The sequence below is a fragment of the Bicyclus anynana genome, chromosome 10 (assembly GCF_947172395.1).
Source record: "Bicyclus anynana chromosome 10, ilBicAnyn1.1, whole genome shotgun sequence".
NCBI classification, from domain to species: Eukaryota; Metazoa; Arthropoda; class Insecta; order Lepidoptera; family Nymphalidae; genus Bicyclus; species Bicyclus anynana.
This window is the reverse complement of record NC_069092.1, coordinates 17016785-17034918: the sequence shown is the minus strand read 5'-3', so window position 1 is coordinate 17034918 and position 18134 is coordinate 17016785. Positions and strand designations below refer to the sequence as shown.

Below are 18134 nucleotides of genomic sequence, written 5' to 3'. Positions count from 1 at the left end.
GTCGTCTATGCCGAGACGATGTCTTTGTGTTTACGTAAATACTTCACTTATTTGCATAATTCCTGAACAGCCGCTCAGCTGAGGAAACAATGTGTCGCGTTGTTATTATTAATTTTATACAATTAATTGACGCTTCACCGCAGAATGAGAACGTTTGAAGCATACTCACAACACGGCGGGTATGATATTGCTACTAGCACATGTTTTCCAAACAGTGAGGCTGTGGGTAAATAATAGAAAATTGTTCATCAATATACTGTACGATAATTGACTGATGCAGATTTTTTTTATTATTCTTTACAAGTTAGCCCTTGACTACAATCACACCTGATGTTAAGCGATGGTGCAATCTAAGATGGAACCTTGTTAGGAGGAGGATGAAAATCCCCATCCCTTTCTCCAGTCCTGGACATGTACCTCCTGGAAAGATTTCCAAACGGTATCGAAACATCTGGCCCAAATCTGGTCCCCACAACTTTGTCGTCGCCTACTACATGGGGTTGACCTTACTACGCCTTAAGGTGCGGGGTCGCCTTTTGAACTTAACGTTCATCGGTTATTTGAACTATGTACCCCGTCATTAATTAATCTAAGTCACTTAAACTAAGTAATTATTCCTGGAGATCTTCTCATTTCTACTACTATATAGATATACTCCGAGCACAGCTCGCTCCCTGACTGAGCTTTACAAGCCCACTGCTAGCGACACAGTCTTTGTGGAAACCTCTAACCAGAGGCTTTGAAAATTTTTCATCTTTAACGATGTTTGCAATGCTTTGTCAGGAACCAGTGAAAAGATTGAGAATATAATTTCTAATATTATGCAGACGAAAAAAAATTAAAAATACTAAAACGATATCGACTATCTTAGTTCTCTTCTCTTTTAATGTGAGTTATAACTTATATCACAGAAAAAATAAAACGATATTTTTTTCTAGGGTATTCAACGTAGAATACGTACGGAACCCTGAACAGTATTAACTTCATAATATTTTTTATGTATATTTATGTCAGCGAGCAAGAGACGTAAAACAAAGCTTCATTAGGCGCGCTCAAAACTAGGTCTAGTCGAGTCGTAATTTTGAGCCTGTCTAGATTTATTTTCTTTTCAGAGACATTGAAATAAACCTCCACTCGACCCCATATTTGAGCTAACGAAGAGCGTGGCTTTTTTTGTAAAAAATATTACGAGTACCGAGAACTTGAGGAAATTTCGAAATTCAGTGTAACGAAAATCGGATTTTATTGGTTTTTTTAACTAGCATCGAAATGAAAAAGATTTTTTTTTGTACACGTACCGTTCTTAAACTAATGCCGTTTTAACTGAGACAGGGGTGTGTAATACATCGAACTTTAAATACCTATATGCTATTGAGAAATTATTTAAGGTAAATTATTATCATTGGCGGATATCGGCAGATATAATAAACCGGCAGACGCCCGTACTTTGTCGGTGAAAAAATCTGTGTAAGCTTTGTTAGTTACGTATATTTTGAAGGGATTATGCAGCGTTTTTGCTGAATTTGCGACAGCTTGACTTTTCAAACCTTAACCTTCCTCAAAAATAACTCTATCTTTTGGTAAAAATCGCATGGAACCTTTCAGTAGTCTTCGAGATTATCACCAACAGACAGACATAAGCGGTAAAAGTTTTTGCATTATAATATTATGTATTCACCTAATCATTTTGATGGACTAGGTTAGATGTAGGTGTTTTTTCTATTAAGTATAAAATTATTCTAATGTACCTACCTATAGGTACTCGTATACAAATAGATTTTTCATGTCAAAATATAAAAAGCTGATACAACAGACGATCTCTTCCGGATGAAGGAACTCCCGTAGATCGGCAAATGTCGCGTGAGTCTGTCGGCTAGTGATAAATCACCTGATATTTCAAGAAACACGAAAAGTCGCCGGTGTTTCTGTGAGTCATGTTTAAACTTTCATATTTATATTCCAGCAGAAATATAAATTTTAAAGAAAAATAAAAACTGTCAAGCAAGCAAAGTGTTAATATCCAATATCGTTAAAGTATGATTGCACTTTAGTTTGTTGTACACTTCTGTAGTTTAGAAGAATTTGTAATTACGATATAATAGTTTATTTAGAATTTAATATATCTAATAACCGCCCGTAGAGAATCCTGTTTCCATGTGAATATCCTTATAAAATGTTATTTTTAATACTTGTACTTGTACGTATCACTCAACATATTTCTTTTTACGTCCAAATTTATTTATTATTATTTGATTTGTTTTTGAATTATCTAATAATTTAAATGTAATCCAGATTTTAGGCATTTTGCAGTTATAAACGGTGAAGGTAACGGTAAATTAAATAGATAAATATTTTCATTAACATACTTATACGACTATATAATTGGCTAATTGCTATGAGATTGTAAAATATCAAGTTTTATAACAATAACATTACGATGCCTTTACATTTATATATTTCCAGTACAAGTTTGTATAATATGAATAATAATTACAAAAAATAAATGCCATGCCAATGCAATGCATGTGTAAACGTATTGACATTGACCTCCAACGGAAAATAGCAAGAATTGAAATATTTTAATATTTTTAAAAGCAAAATACAAATTGTAAATAGCAATGCAACAAAACGATATTAAACTGTAGCAAAGAAAACTTTTGTTCGTTAGTGAATGGTCTCCGATACCGTCCGATATTGCTTCCGTATTGTGGAGGCGCGGCTGAACTCGCTCGGAGATTCAATTCTCAAGAAAAGGAAACTGCTTTCAAATTATGGAAATACTTTTTAAGTAGGTGAAGGTTGAAACTGTCCCTCGATATTCGGCACGACTGTTTTAACCTTCGACCAAGATAATTAAATGATCAGTACTCAGTACTGGTCCCTACTACTTATATTATGTTAGGTACAAGTATGCATCGGATCTCCCGAAAAAATCAATTTGGGTGTTTTTCATTGTCTTATTTTTGGGAGAAACTTCAAAATATCTATAACAAGCATTGGATGGCAATCTTCAGCATTTTTCATTGTGACGAAAGTAAGTTACCTCTGAACAAATGTGGTCATTGTATCTATCCATTCATGGTCTCATTTGCTCATTAGTTCCCATTTTTGTGGCAAATATAAATAACTTATAGTGCCCGTTGATAATGTAACTTTCTTTTGGTGAAAGAATTTGTAACATCAACTCAAAGGTTTGGGCGTAATAAATAAACAAACTTATATTCGAATTTATAGTTAGGATGTTTTGTTATTTTAGGGTTTTAAGAGTAACTTTTACAGTTTACGTTTAAGTAAATATTTTTATTTAATATCACAAAATCACATGATTTCGTTTTTAACGAGTAGTTAGTTAGATTACAACAGGTAACTTAACAAACGAATGAAAATCCACTCGTTAGTTTCGGATTTAACATCCCGAACTAACTAACAAAAAGTTGAAATTCAAAATTTTTTAATAACTGGGTCTTCTGTATTATTTCGACTTTTTCACTCACCATACAGACATTTCATGCCTACTTTTTTAAATTCACCCATAGATCAACTGACTCGTTAGTCCAGTGGATTTTCTATGAGGATTCGGATCATCAGGTCCTGAATTAAAGTCCTGGGTCAGGCTATGTAATCAAAATCTGTGTAAACACAATACTTTTTAATATAATAATCGAGTTCCCAAAATAGCTGTGTATCTTGGAAGCCAGTGAATTCCCATTAATGTTACTTAATAAAATAAACTAAACAACTAAAAGGTTTAATTTACTGTAGTAGACAAAAGCAAGAAAACCAAAATATTTGATATTCTGAGCTTTCATGCAAGAAATTTTCAATAGTACCCCGGAGTTCAGAGGTTAGTTAACATCCTCTGCCCAGGTGCTGCTCATCAGGTATCATTATCGTGATCGTAACTATAAGGAGGAAGACCAGGCTCCAACTCTCTACAAAGCTAGGTCTTCCTTCTTAAATGAGTTTCTCAGAGGAAAAAGCTATTAAATCCCCACGGTAAGTGGGCTGGATTCAACTCTGAGATGTCATAAGTTCAATTCGCGGTTGCTAGACTATTGTTAAAGGTCATGAAAAATATTCTTAAAAAATTTAATGACGATGACAGATCATTAATGTTTATCTTTGGTTCTGACATCTGTAACTAAAGTTCCCAAGGACGTTGCAGTATATATTACACGTATTAAATGTAAAACTCTCGAATATTCCAGATATCCGCGTTTCTGTCAGTGACAGTGTACATCGAGGACATCAACGACAACGTGCCCAAGTTCCTCGACACGCCCTACCGCGTCGCCGTCGACGAGCTCACTCCTACTGGTAAAACTTTTTATCCTACCTTCGTCATTATCCATCATCATCATCAACAACATGGATTATCTACTACTGGACATAAATGTCTTGTAAGGATTTCCTAAGACCACAGTTTTGAACCACCTGCAATCTGCATCTCACGGTGCATTGGAACTCGCGTCACGTCGTCGATCCACTTGGTCCCGAGGTCGCTTTAGCACCTTAGTACTCTAACTTCCATTGACTTTACGAACTATTTACAATATACTATCGTCCAATATACTTTTGAAAGTGTATTGTACTAGTAATATAAAGACATAAATCCTATGTGGCAGGCATCTAGCGAAATATTTTGGTCATAGTTGAATTTTTCTACAAAATATTACGCTACTCGTATATTTATGATATGCCAAATCCGTTGGCGTTTAACTTCTTTGCCATACACAAAAATGGTCCTTTTTCTTCAAAAGCACCATTTTACAACAAGAGTTATAATAATTTTCCAGGTCTCACGATATTCAAAGGCATCCACGCGTTTGACCGCGACAAGCCCAACACTCCAAACTCTGACGTCCACTACAGCATCACGGCTGGTGATGAAGAGGGTCGCTTTGCTCTGGAGAGCTCGCACAAACCAGCTCTCGTCCTCAACAAGCCCCTGGACTTTGACACCGGCGACAAGGAGTTCCTTCTTGTTATTACTGCTTCGGTAAGAAGTTTACGTTTTCGGTTATTCAGTTGATCAGCTGACGTTATTCATATCGCTAGTTAATGAATCAGCCAGATCGTTAAACCTGATACTTTTATGACGATATTAAATTATTTACTACATGTTATTGTTATGTGTTCTTATATTATTATTGACGACTATTCTGACGCAGTCGATAGATATACCAGTTGATAATTTGGTTTGATTCACAGCTGAACGTATAGATTTTCCTAAAATGAATATGTTATCTTGAAATGAAACACAGGTTTAGCCATAGATGATTAAACACAAAAAGGCTTTAGTAAAATTCATGAAGAAAAAGAAAGCTTCGTGAACAAAGTTAAAGAAGAATGGAAAATGAATTCATTGAAAATTTTTTACTAAAAACATTGTTACGAGTTTTAAATATCCAATGAGTCGACAAAAGTGCTAAGAGACAACACAATAATATCGCTTGTTAAGTTGTCAACATTTTAGCTGCCAATTTTTATTATTTCAGCAGGACCTTTATTTTAAAGATGTTCAAAGCCTCCGCACTTCTTGCGTAAAACAACATTGTGCTAAGTGTAAAAATAACTTAAATTTATAACAGCGTAGTCTCGAAACAGTGGAGTTCAAACGAAAACTTTCATAAACTTCTTAAAGCACTGTCATAAGGGCACTAATGGGGTTTATAATAATTCACGTTATATTAATAAAAAAAAAAGATGCAATACTTTACTTCATTAATGATTTTGAGTTATTTGTTTTTTTTATAAAAAAAATCTCAATTTGATTTTGATTGTTTAAGAAACTTATTATATGTGTTATATTCTGGGGTATGAGTATAATAATATTGTATTTAAATGGTAAATTGGATCGCTTTCAGACTAGGTATGCTAATAAAGTTACAGCGGGACTGACACACTGACTGAAAAAATATATTAAAAATTTGTTTTAGGACCGTGGATCTCCCCCTCGTAGCTCCAACACGACAGTACATATTTTGGTGCAAGACAACGATGACCTCCCTCCGAAGTTCACCCTTGATGTCTACAGAACCAAGATAACGGAGTTTTATCCTATATTAGTAAGTAGTTTACAGGTTTTTAAATATTATTTTTTTTAAAAATATAGGTATTTTATAAACAATAGTAAAAGTAAGCAGTGTTTATTTATTTATAAGGCAATATTCTAGTTCCATTACTTTAAGAAGTTTTAATTTGCTTCTGTTCGAATGCAGTAGATTTAGTAGCACGCTTCAAACTTAATGATTACTTTTTATATAATTATGAACATTATTTATGATTCACAAACAGAAATTTCGGCGTCGCGGCCACTAGATGCACTCTTAATCAGTCTTTCAGATACCCCTAAATAAATTCTTTGAAGGTGTTTTCAAAGGACTACAACGATGATTTCTCCCTCTCACCAATAAAATGATAGTTATATAAAGGTTGACAAGTTTGGTATTCTGTCAGGGTAAAAGGATCCACAAGGAGCTTGTGTTCGAGCAGCCGCTCCGCGCGTTCGACCAGGACGCGGGCGTGGCGGCGCCGGTGCGCTACGAACTGGTCTCCGGCAACGAGCGCCGCCTGTTCCTGCTCAGCGCGCTCAACGGGAGCCTGTTCCTGGAGAAAGAGGTGGATTTGGATGCTGAACCTCCTTTGCCCGGTGAGCATCATCATTATCAGCCTATTTATCTACTCAATACTGGGCCAGGTCTCCCTTCTTACAGGAGAAAGGATATGGAGCTTAGACTCACCACCCTACTCCAATGGGCGGGTTTAAGGTGATACTGTTAAATTAATGGCAACTATAGAAATTGATTTTGTAGCGCAATCCATCGGATATTAATGACCTGGACTAGCAACTTAATGAACTAACTGAAGCACACGGTGTAACACCAACGATTCTCAACTCTGGACTGCTTATACTAACTCCACAATTATTTACAGGTAACACATTCGTCCTACAAATTCAAGCATCGCAAGTGGACAACGCATTGAAGACGGCAGTCGCGCGCGTTGAAGTCGAGATACTGGATTTGAATGACAACCTGCCGGAGTTCGAAGTGGATTTTTATAACATCAGCATTGTTGAAAATTTACCTAATGGTAAGTAAAAAATAAATCGCCCAGACTAGAATCATGCAGATTTTGTCGACCAACTTAACACCACAGTTTAATTAAGAATAATATTAAAGATACTTTTTTTTTCGAAAAAATATAATTTCGGACATTTCGTAATGGTCTGTTGAGTATTTGAAATTTTATACGTTGCAAACCAAGAGACTTACATCTGAATTTATATTAATAGTTTATAGCATTAATTATTAGCGTTAATTTACGTGATCCTAACTAAATTCTAAATCTGCGTCTTATACCATAAAAAATCAATATTAACAATGTATATATTTAACAGGTTTCAGTGTTTTACAAGTGATGGCCACAGATAAGGATCAAGGAGACAACGGAGAGTTTACCTTCCAATTGAACGATCCAAGAGGTGCGTTCTCTATTGATCCTAGAACTGGATGGCTCACTGTCAGGAATCAAGTAAGTATACTTCTACAGAAAAGTTAAAACATGTGAATCAAGATTTTGTCTGCGAGTATAATAAGCATAATGAGCATATTTTCTGACATGTTTTTTACAATTTTCAATATGCAATTAATACATATTTTTGATTGACCACTTTTCAAATTTCTTTGGATTATTATATTTTTTGTTTAGATAGTCTTAAAATATAAAATCATTGCATTTTAGAGTGTACTGGATAGAGAACAACATTCGTCATTACGAATGAAAGTATATGCGAAGGAAAAGAATCCAAGTGTAGTTGGAACATTCCTAGACAAGCAAAGACTGTCCAAATGGCACCGAAACCCCACAATTAGAACACCAGTAAAAGACAAAACAACATACGTATTTCCTGATAAACTTGGAACCAGTAACGATAACATAGAATTCATGGAAGAAATACATCAGTTAATGTCATTTGTGACAGTAGAAGTAACTCTACTAGATGCTAACGATAATAACCCAGTTTTTATACCAAGTAATTTATACGAATTCTCAGTTCGATTTGACGCAGAAATTGGTACTGAAATTGGTAAAATAAAAGCAGTTGATCCAGATTTAGGTAGAAATGGCATAGTGTTATATGATTTACAACGAACTAGTAATTTAACTATTACATCGCCATTTCAAGTTGATGCTAAGTCTGGAGTGATAACTTTGGTAGAATCTCGATTATTAGAAGGTAGGCATGCTCTTTTTATTGAAGCATCTGATCAGCCTGCAAATCCGAGTGAAAGACGATATTCGTTAGCGGTTGTTACGATTGATGTTACTGGAAATCGAAAAGGTAAGCATGCCCCTATTAGCAAAAAAATATTATTTGTATCTGAAGATGACATTTCACTACAATCTTTTATAATCATTGTTTTAAAAGTAAAAATTGTCATATAGTTATAATAAATATTTTAAAATAAATTAATTGTTATTAAATTCTTTACTAGTCAACAAATTAGCTGTAATAATAGTAATAAAAAAATAATTATTTTAATGCTTTAAATTTTTATCGTTTATTTGTATTTTTAAGGTTCAAAATCAGACAAACCTAACTTCATAGGTGCGCCATATGAATTTTGGGTTGGATCTAATGTAGGTGTCGGTACAAGTGTTGGTCAAATAAAAGTAAATGATGCTTCAGAAAAAAATGACGTAACTTACGATTTGTTACATGGATATGAAGAAGGAGGTTTGTAATTTGTAATTCATAATGCTAAGGCACCTCCCCCAGAGAACACTTGCACATTGTAAAATATGAGACAAAAACTAAAATAAACATCAGTTCATGTAGCAGTATAGTAGTAGTCTATGGTTTTGGACTAATATAACCTTTTAATAAAAATTGTATTTTTTTGCAGTGCCTTTTGCAGTAGAAGAGAGGTCAGGTGTAATCACAGTTATAAATGAACTTTCTAAATTCGAAAGACCACTGTATGACTTTGAAGCCGTAGCAATACTTGAAAAACTAAACGTAACAATAACAACTAATGCAACTGTCCACGTGGTTGATGTAAATGACGAGAGAGGTGTTTTTTTGAAGTAATTATTCTGTATTTTAGTTTTCTAAGTTGGTCCTTGAATTTACAATAACGTCGCTTTTCTTTTTCAGAGGAACACATTCGCCGTTTGTGTTTCATGTCAAGGAAAATATAGCAGGTGCCACTATTGGACATATTTTCCCCGTTAATGTTAGTTCATTTGATTCCAATAGTGGAAACATTAAGTTTTTGATTGCCAACCAACAAGACGTTGCTGATGAAATAGCTATAGGTAAAAGAACTAGAAGTTATTTTAATGATTTTATTTAAATATAATTATAAATCCTTTTTTACTTTGTTACTTTACTTACAGGGCCCGATGGTACTATCTATGCACAGAAAGCATTAGACAGGGAAAAAAGAGATACATACAGGATGACGGTAATTGTTGAATTTAATAAGGGCGTTATCTCTGGAGCAGGTTTATATCAAATCACAATTCACGTAGATGATGAGAATGATAATCCACCTATTTTTGAAATGTTATCATATGAAGGTATGATTACTGAGAATGCAAAAACAGGAACAGAAGTTACAATGACAAATAAAATACGAGCAAAAGATTCAGATACAGGCCAAAATGCTGTATTTATGTACACTATTTTTGGGGATGGACATGATCTATTTAGTATTACTGAAGAAACGGGTATAGTGTCATACATTGGTAATAAATTAGATAGAGAAGAAAAAAGTGTATATTCCTTGAAAATTGTGGCAAGAGATAAAGGTAGTTTAAAGTCAGAAGCAAAGTTAACGATCACAGTATTAGATGAAAATGATAATGCACCTAAATTTAATCAAATAATAATCCCATTGGGAGAACCAGTCGATTTATTAGAAGTTGGTGAAACTGCAGTAGTAAAAATATATAAAGAAACACTAAATAATATAACTAATAATGTGAGTAAAGTTGAAGCCAAACCAAAGAATAAATACCCTATGACGACAGATTCACCTCTTTTTCTAATGCCAGAAAATATTGCTATAGGAACGACTGTATTAAAGTTGATTGCTGTAGATATGGATAGTGGATTAAACGGTCAAATAAGGCATGAATTTACTTCTGAGGTCTTTTTACCTCCATATACTTTACCACCTAATCTATTACAAGTCAAAAGATACTTCGTCATAAATGAAAAGTATGGGCATATTATTGTTGCAAGGGCCTTACCGCCTGAGTCAGAGTTTAGATTAAACGTTACTGCATTGGATGGTGGAGAATTAAACGATCAGATTACAATACGATTTTTTGTTAAAGATGTCAACGATCACTTCCCAATGTTTAAAAAATCATGGTATAACTTCAACGTAGAAGAGGCTCAGTATAGTAGAAGAGTATTGGGTAAAGTTGATGCAACCGATGCCGATTTTGGTCAAAATGCTAATTTAACGTATTATTTACAACCTTCAGGTAAAGACATTCCTTTTGAAATTTCCCCTCTAAATGGTGTGTTTAGTGTCAGTGGTGTTCTAGATAGAGAAAAAGAAGATAAATATACGTTGACGGTAGTAGCACGTGATAACGGAAATGATAAAAAATTATCATCTTCAGTGAGTGTAGAAATTCAAGTATTAGATATTAATGACAATGCTCCTAAGTTCTATGCATATGATGATTTATTAGAGTGGAAACATCCAGAAGCAGAAGAAATTTCAAATCATAACTTTGAGTCAGTGATGATGATACCAGTCTACAAGGCAACTTTGGAAGAAAATGCACCCATAGGTACTACAATTACAAGAATTTATGCAAATGATTCTGATTTTATTGGAAATGGAAATGGTCTAATCCTTTTTAGTTTACCTCAAAGAAAGAATCAGCTTAACATGTTCTCGATTGATTCCAAGGAAGGTATACTAACAACAACAACTAAATTAGACTATGAAAGTCAAAAAGTACATAATGTTACAGTAGTCGCATCAGACCTAGGATCACCAAGTTTGAGCTCTACTGCAATAGTTATGTTAAGTATAATTGATATACCAGATGAGATTGAAGTTTCCGATAAGCCGGTATTTATATCAAGATACTACGAATTAGAGATAGAAGAAAATGTTCACACTCCAGTTGAGCTGGTGACTGTCAACTTAACAGAATATTATGAAAACTTTAAAATGAAATATTTTATCCAAAACGAAAACGATACAGATATAAAGAAAACATTTGTTATCGATCCACGTAACGGTACATTATATCTTATCAAAAGTCCCGATCGGGAATACAGGAGTACTTATGAAATCATAGTAAGGGTTGAAAGACAAAAGATTAGTAGAGAACTACCTCACATGATTTATCCAGTTTCAGATGATATCCTCGAAGGGATGTCTAAGTTTGATGTAAAAGTAGTTGTGAGAATTAAAGATGTAAATGACAACGCACCTAGATTTATCAATGGTGGACGACCCATGGTCACAGCTATACCCACTACTGCACCCTTTGGCTATGAAGTTATTCAGTTGCAGGTAACGTTATACGATTTTTATACATAGTATTCAAACTTTATATAATTAATATGAATAGCACAATTTAATGGGAAAGTGAAAGAAAGAAATATAATTAATAATATGTTAGTTGTCTATTTCAAGCGTAACAGATTTTCTTTAATTTTGGCTCAGTCGGTTAGAGTCTGGCTAATGAAAGTAGCGGCTAAAATCGCCCGCCAAATTTAAAAAATCATATAAAAAAATTAAAAAAGAAACATGCGTTTTCATAATTTGTTCAAATATTTATTTTTTGTTTATATATAAGTAAATAAGTATTAAACTCGGTTTCAGTATTTGCACTATAACTTTCAGAATTTACTGCGATTTTTTTTTATTTGGTGGGCGATTTCAGTCTCTACTTTCATTAGCCAAACTCTGTGTATTATTGAAGAATCTTCAGAATTAAAGTGGTGTTGTAAGAAACTTCAAGTTGCTAAGCCACTTCCCTCAAAGGTTTTTAAATATCTGACATAATCATGTATAAATAATTTACCAGGCAACAGACCCAGATGTGGGCATCAACGCAGACATTCGCTACCAGCTCATAAACTCTGAAGGGGGTCGGTTCACGGTGGAGCCCGTGTCGGGACGAGTGCGCGTGGCGGGCAGCGTGGCGCGCGCGGCGGGACGAGTGCTGGGCTTCGATGTGAAGGCGACTGACAGACGCGGCGCTGACGATGGCCGATCTGCTATCGTTAACGTTTTTGTAAGTATTATTATTAATGATCGTAAAGTTGTTACAAGAACAAAGACAATTTTTAACCTCACCAGTAGACCTAAAATGCTCGCTGCGAGATATTTCGTGAAGTGTAAAAGACATAATATTGTCGAAAAATAACTGACGATAGAATCCTGATAAGCCCGAAGGTCGATATCGAAAATATCGACCTATCTTTCTTATAGAACGAAAGAGAAAACGATATTTTCAAATCTGCCTCTATTGGTCGAGATTACCTACACACAGCAAAAGCCTCAAGTATAAATGAATTAAACTGCAAATTCCAACATTAAATCCTTAACATTAATAAAAAGATAAACATGTTGTTCTTCTCATTAGCTCTATAGTCTCATGGTTTGATTTGATTTAACACTAAAGGGTCTACGACTTGACCCGTTGATTATTTATTATCGTACTCACTCCTAAAACGTCTTTGCGAATTAAAAAATATATTAAAGTAAAAATTATTCTCTATAAAAATCGCTTCTTCAGGTTTATGTGCTGGATGAAAACAAGCAATTAGTAATGGTCATAGGTGCCAAGCCAATGGAAGTTGAGTCAGAGATGGACAGTATTGTGAAACATCTCTCCAACATAACAGGCTTCGACGTCAGAGTGAGACGACTGGAATCAAGTGCGAAGGCTTCTATGGAAGGTTACGCGTACGTACTCTTTTAAAATATTTTCAATTCAGTCGTTGACTTGGTTAATGCAGTTTCCTTTTATTAATAAATGTGAAAATATCTATCTATCAGCACTTAATTTTTCATGTGAAAATTGTTTTTTTTTTCAGAACGGACATGTATATTTACGCCGTTGATCCTATATCTAATTCAATCATCGATATGGAGGTCCTTCAAAAGTGAGTAGTATTTTTGACCATTAGTTTGTTTAATTAAAATATTTATGTATTAAGCAAACTACCCAAGATTAATTTTAAAATGGCTTCTTTCAGATCAATAATGAAAAGAGAAACTTCTCTCCGCCACAACCTGGCCGGCTTCAGAGTTATAGAAGTGGGAGGTACCACCATGGTACAGGCCAGGAGTGTTCAAATGTTGAGTACAATGGAAATAAGTGTAGTGGCTTTGGGATGTCTAGTGTTCATCGGCGCTTGCACTACCGCTATATGCATACTGTGCTTTAGGAAGACACGACGGTAATTATATATTTTTCTTGCCGTACATTTCACAATCATTATCATTGATTTCTAGTATTTTTTTTTAGGATAACAACTACTTTAGTTACTACCTATGCTAGTTTTTTTTTGTGCAAGAATATTTTTTGAATCATTGATTATTCCATAGTTTGATTCACAAATAATAATATATTAAAAGTAATAAAGATATTATTTGTTATTTAATTGAATTTTAACTTTATCTGCAAATTGGACGTAATATTTATATTCTAAAAATAAAACTAGTTTCATAATTATCATTGCTAAATATAATTGTTTTGCTTACTTCGAGTTTCTCGAATTACATTACAACATAAAATAAACTTTGAAATATTACTTTGTTGTCTCAATATCATTATGCAAAGATGATCTTTTTGAACTTTGACTTTATTAGCTTTCAACAAAAGGTGAGTGATATTTTTCTTACACATTTCAGACATCATCACCATCACAAAAGAAAGCATGCCCATCATTACTTCATCTAAAACCACAAGTTATATACGTAGTTAATTATTCTGGACTTAATTTATTTCATTAATTTTAATAATAATTTATTAAATAGTTGTGTAATTTATTTAGTTTGAATAAAGAACATTTTAGTATTGATTAATGATTTTATTATCATCCTATGGATCGCATTGATTGTTTCTATTATGTATGTTATTATTCTTGACTGTGTCGATATATTTTTTTTATTAATATTATTAAAACTACCAGTTAAAAATTAAACAGCAAGTAATGATACTTGCTGTTTAATTTAATTATCAGTAATTATTAGTATGGAGCTCCTTTATCCTTAGTTAGATCTTTTCTTTGTTATCTTTCTTACTATATTAAAATCTGTAGTTTCATCTAGAAATAACATTACACTTCTATTGACTGAATTCTTTTCCATCTTTGCCCTAACAGAAATCGCCACAAACCATTTTCCCAACAACGTCTTAACGCTTTCTCAACTGAGCATTTAACTAAATACGGAGGTCTTTTCCCATCTGGAAACAATCAGTGCCAGGAATTGAATCAGTCTTACAGTGAGGCTGATTCCTACATCGATGTAATAAACCAGAGCACGTTAAAGAAAACCTGTCCCCATGGCAACACGGTGGAAGAATTTGGGAAGGCTCACCAGAAATGTGTGAAAGGGCAATTTGCTGATATAAATGCAAAAGAAAAACACGAAAGGATTTGTATTAAATTCAATCAGCGACCTCTGCAGAAGAGGTAAGTTATATCTCTGTATACTAAACCGGAAATAATAATTATAGTTATTTTCTTTTATAATAATTCCTAATAATATTACTAATACTGATTAATAATAAGATACCTGGTTATTAAACTTTGTGATACTTAGCTTAATTTATTTATCTCTTAATATTATATTATTAATAATGCTATAATTGCCATTTGTTTTCCTAAATCATTTTTAATTTTCATTTCATAACATACTGTACTGTATACTGTAACACTCCACTAACTACTAAAATCATTAATCAATTTAAGTGCTACAAGCTTTTACTTACAAAAGTTTCGTTAATTATGTAGCTAACACATCTAAAAAGACTCAAAAAGATAATTTCTTGTAGTAAATAAGTTAATTTGTCATTTAATTAGAATAATTAACAAGATTCGTGTATTAAATATTGAACAGTAACAGAAGGGAAAAAAATTGTGAGAGGTAAAGCTTTAGTAATTAATATTTAAAAAAACTAATTTTATAATTTAAAAATTACACACAGTTTGGAAAAGAAATCCTTATAAACAAATCTACAAAAACTGTCATCTTCAAAATAAGATGAAATATTTGAGATGATCTGATTCATATTCATTTGGACACCTAATACTAAAGACAAAAACCAAAAAAAGTTTTGGTTTAAATTTCAACGTAATTTAATCGAACAGTACCCATGTTAAATTTTGTTCGTACATATTCGTATAAATAACAACAACAACATGTCTGCACATGTCTGCACATGTCCACTAACACACACGTACATCCGCACGTAGGAAGGGCCATGACACGTCGCTAACGTCAGTGCATTCCAGCGGACAGGACTCCGGCATCGCGGACGCGCGGTGCGACTGCGGCCGCTCCAACGTCCACACCTCGGAGGAGAGCAGCGGGTATGTTGCACATCCACCTGTTCGTCATCCGCAGGTCTCACTTTATCAACAAGCACAAGTAGTCGTGGAAATGCGTAAACTTGAAGATTTCACCAATATATATCACCTAGGGAGTATTAACTGTCGTCCAAAACTTGTCTTCACTGTGATGATATATTTTCAATGAGAATATAGGAATAACTAGAGACGATAGTCGTCCAATGATAGATTATTTGTTACGACACAGTAAGAACACATGATAGGCGTTCACAGATCTGCATCGTACGTATCAGTCGCATCGCATTAAGCGGATTTTTAGTTTTACGGTAAATACAATATTTTCAATGCGATCCGTACGATGCGGATCAGTGGAAGCCTACATTTAAGAGTTACTTTTAAAATATTTGAATATGACACAAGACATAAACTACATAATATATAAGACGTATTAATAAATGTTGTAGCATTGCAAACGAATCATCAGCAAAAGTTTAATGTAAAAGTATAAAATCCGGTTGCATAATAATTATTGATATTTAAAAAATAAATTTACAGATGCAGCTATGAAGACTCGCTTAAATCGAATCACAATCAAGAAAGAAAACTATTTCGCACTGATGCAGCAAACAGATTCATACGACGTGCTTCTTTCAACAATCAACCCTTAGACGTTCGAAGATACAATCATCGACGGCAAAGTTTCTCTGAGAATTTACAGAAACATTTCCCAACTTTTGAGAGAATTGGTTCAGGAAATGTATCTAGACAAATTTCTTCACCCAACGTGAACTCACAACCTTATTTCTTGAATTCCAAGAAAAAGTATAGAAATGATGTTGTCAATGAACCAATGGTCGATTATGATCATAGTGAAGTAGACGATGTTTTCGATACTAATCTAGATAGAAGGTTGAATTCAAAGAACAGAAATAATAGTATGTTAGATTTAAATCAAACAGTATTTGTTGCTACTCCTGCAACAGCGGAAATTATGAGGAGAGGCAGTGAAAGAATCATGTTTGCAAGACCCTTATAGTATTTAGGAAAACATATTATATATCTGTTATTGATTTGTAAAAATATATGATAGAGGCTATAGACTTAAGGTTTAAAAGTACATGATTCATACATTAATAATGAACAGCGCTCAATTCAATTATTTTGCTATAACTGCTAAAAATGATTTAACTTTTAGTTATTTTAGAATTTAAACTGATGTGTTTATTTCATAGTAATGTTTAATAGTTAAAGGGCTTAACTCCTTAAATATTGACAAAATATTGTATACTATAAAAATAAGAGCTAATGGGGGGTTTTGTAAATAGTGCGTTGAAAGAATAAATTTTTATTAATTACAAGAAAAAAACTGATGATGATTGATTCTAAACTTGAAAGTGATACCTACTGATGAGAATTCGTAATAAAACTTAAGCGAATCGAGACACTAACCTTTATCTACTGTTAATTAAATAAGTTATGATTTCAAATTGTCTTACCTGAAAATCTCACTAAAGTAGTAGAAATAGTACCTACTTTATATTTAGATAAAATATTTCTAAACAAACGCAGTGTATTTGTTCTAATCAGTTTTAGTGAGATAAATCAGCATAATATATTTAAATGATGATTCATTTTGGTTACCTCATTGTAATTTGTTTTTATTACATTTGCCCATTGATAAAACAGATACTTCTATGATATTAACAATTGTCCTTCGACTGATTTACGAGTATTACGATATGAAAGCTGCCTTGAACAGAATTGTTATGGCTTGCTAATCCTAACAAGTTTCCATGGTAATAAGTCTGACCAAATTTGGACAAAGCTTTTCGACGAGTAGGTACACAAAGGCAATATTGATTCTATACTCGTATTCGACTTTTCACTACCACCCGACGTTAAACATAAATTTATTTAAATATACAGAGCAAATATTTGCAGACAATCTTACTAGGACTGTGCTGTGCTGTTTCATTGCTAATTATATTATTAAACTAATGTATTTTTATTAATAAGCTTAGACAACATAATTTCTAGATATTTATTGCACATCTCATTGGATCTCATCGGATGACAGATTAGAAATTTGTTCTATATTGACCCATCGCAAAATTTTGATTGAAAACTGAAAATCAATTAACACAGTAATTGAGTTGCCGAAAACGAAAATGTCCGATTTGAAGGTGACGAGAACCGAAATACTGCGGTTAATGAACAAGAGAAAATGTTTCATTTAGAAAATTAATTAAGAAATTACAATTTCGTATTCTTTCGACGAGAGTAATTCAAACAGTGTTTGAATTATTAAATTCTAGCTATTTAGATGATTATGATTAAAATATTTTGTGTGATTTGTAAATAAAATTATATTAAGTGTATTTATGTAAATATTGTTTATTATAAAAGAGTACCTAAGTTTTTATAATTTTGACATGATGAACAGAAGTAATTGATTTCTACCCACGACTGAATATCACCACAAGATAGATGTTAATATGATAAGTTTGTGTTAAACAAATTACGTATATTTTGTTAGATTGATATATAAATGTTTCTAACGTGG

General features: G+C 33.2%; 1 protein-coding gene across 3 annotated transcripts in view; it reads left to right on the top strand.

The window, feature by feature from the left end:
- Positions 1–17918, top strand: part of LOC112046971 (cadherin-89D) — a 44640-nt gene extending 26722 nt beyond the window's left edge. The window contains exons 5-22 of one of the 3 annotated variants that reach the window (XM_052883797.1): positions 4209–4317; positions 4797–4999; positions 5940–6068; positions 6460–6652; positions 6937–7095; positions 7403–7536; positions 7747–8347; positions 8585–8743; positions 8913–9093; positions 9164–9324; positions 9406–11555; positions 12073–12282; positions 12787–12956; positions 13088–13156; positions 13250–13453; positions 14381–14692; positions 15515–15592; positions 16127–17918. In XM_052883797.1, the coding sequence (XP_052739757.1) occupies positions 4209–4317; positions 4797–4999; positions 5940–6068; positions 6460–6652; positions 6937–7095; positions 7403–7536; positions 7747–8347; positions 8585–8743; positions 8913–9093; positions 9164–9324; positions 9406–11555; positions 12073–12282; positions 12787–12956; positions 13088–13156; positions 13250–13453; positions 14381–14692; positions 15515–15592; positions 16127–16607 (5703 nt within the window). In that variant the 3' untranslated portion in view covers positions 16608–17918. Of the gene's footprint in view, positions 1–4208; positions 4318–4796; positions 5000–5939; positions 6069–6459; positions 6653–6936; positions 7096–7402; positions 7537–7746; positions 8348–8584; positions 8744–8912; positions 9094–9163; positions 9325–9405; positions 11556–12072; positions 12283–12786; positions 12957–13087; positions 13157–13249; positions 13454–13907; positions 14056–14380; positions 14693–15475; positions 15593–16126 lie in introns of those variants that run through there. The other 2 variants (XM_052883796.1, XM_052883798.1) reach the window with 2 other exon arrangements.
- The last annotated feature ends 216 nt before the right edge of the window (positions 17919–18134 follow it).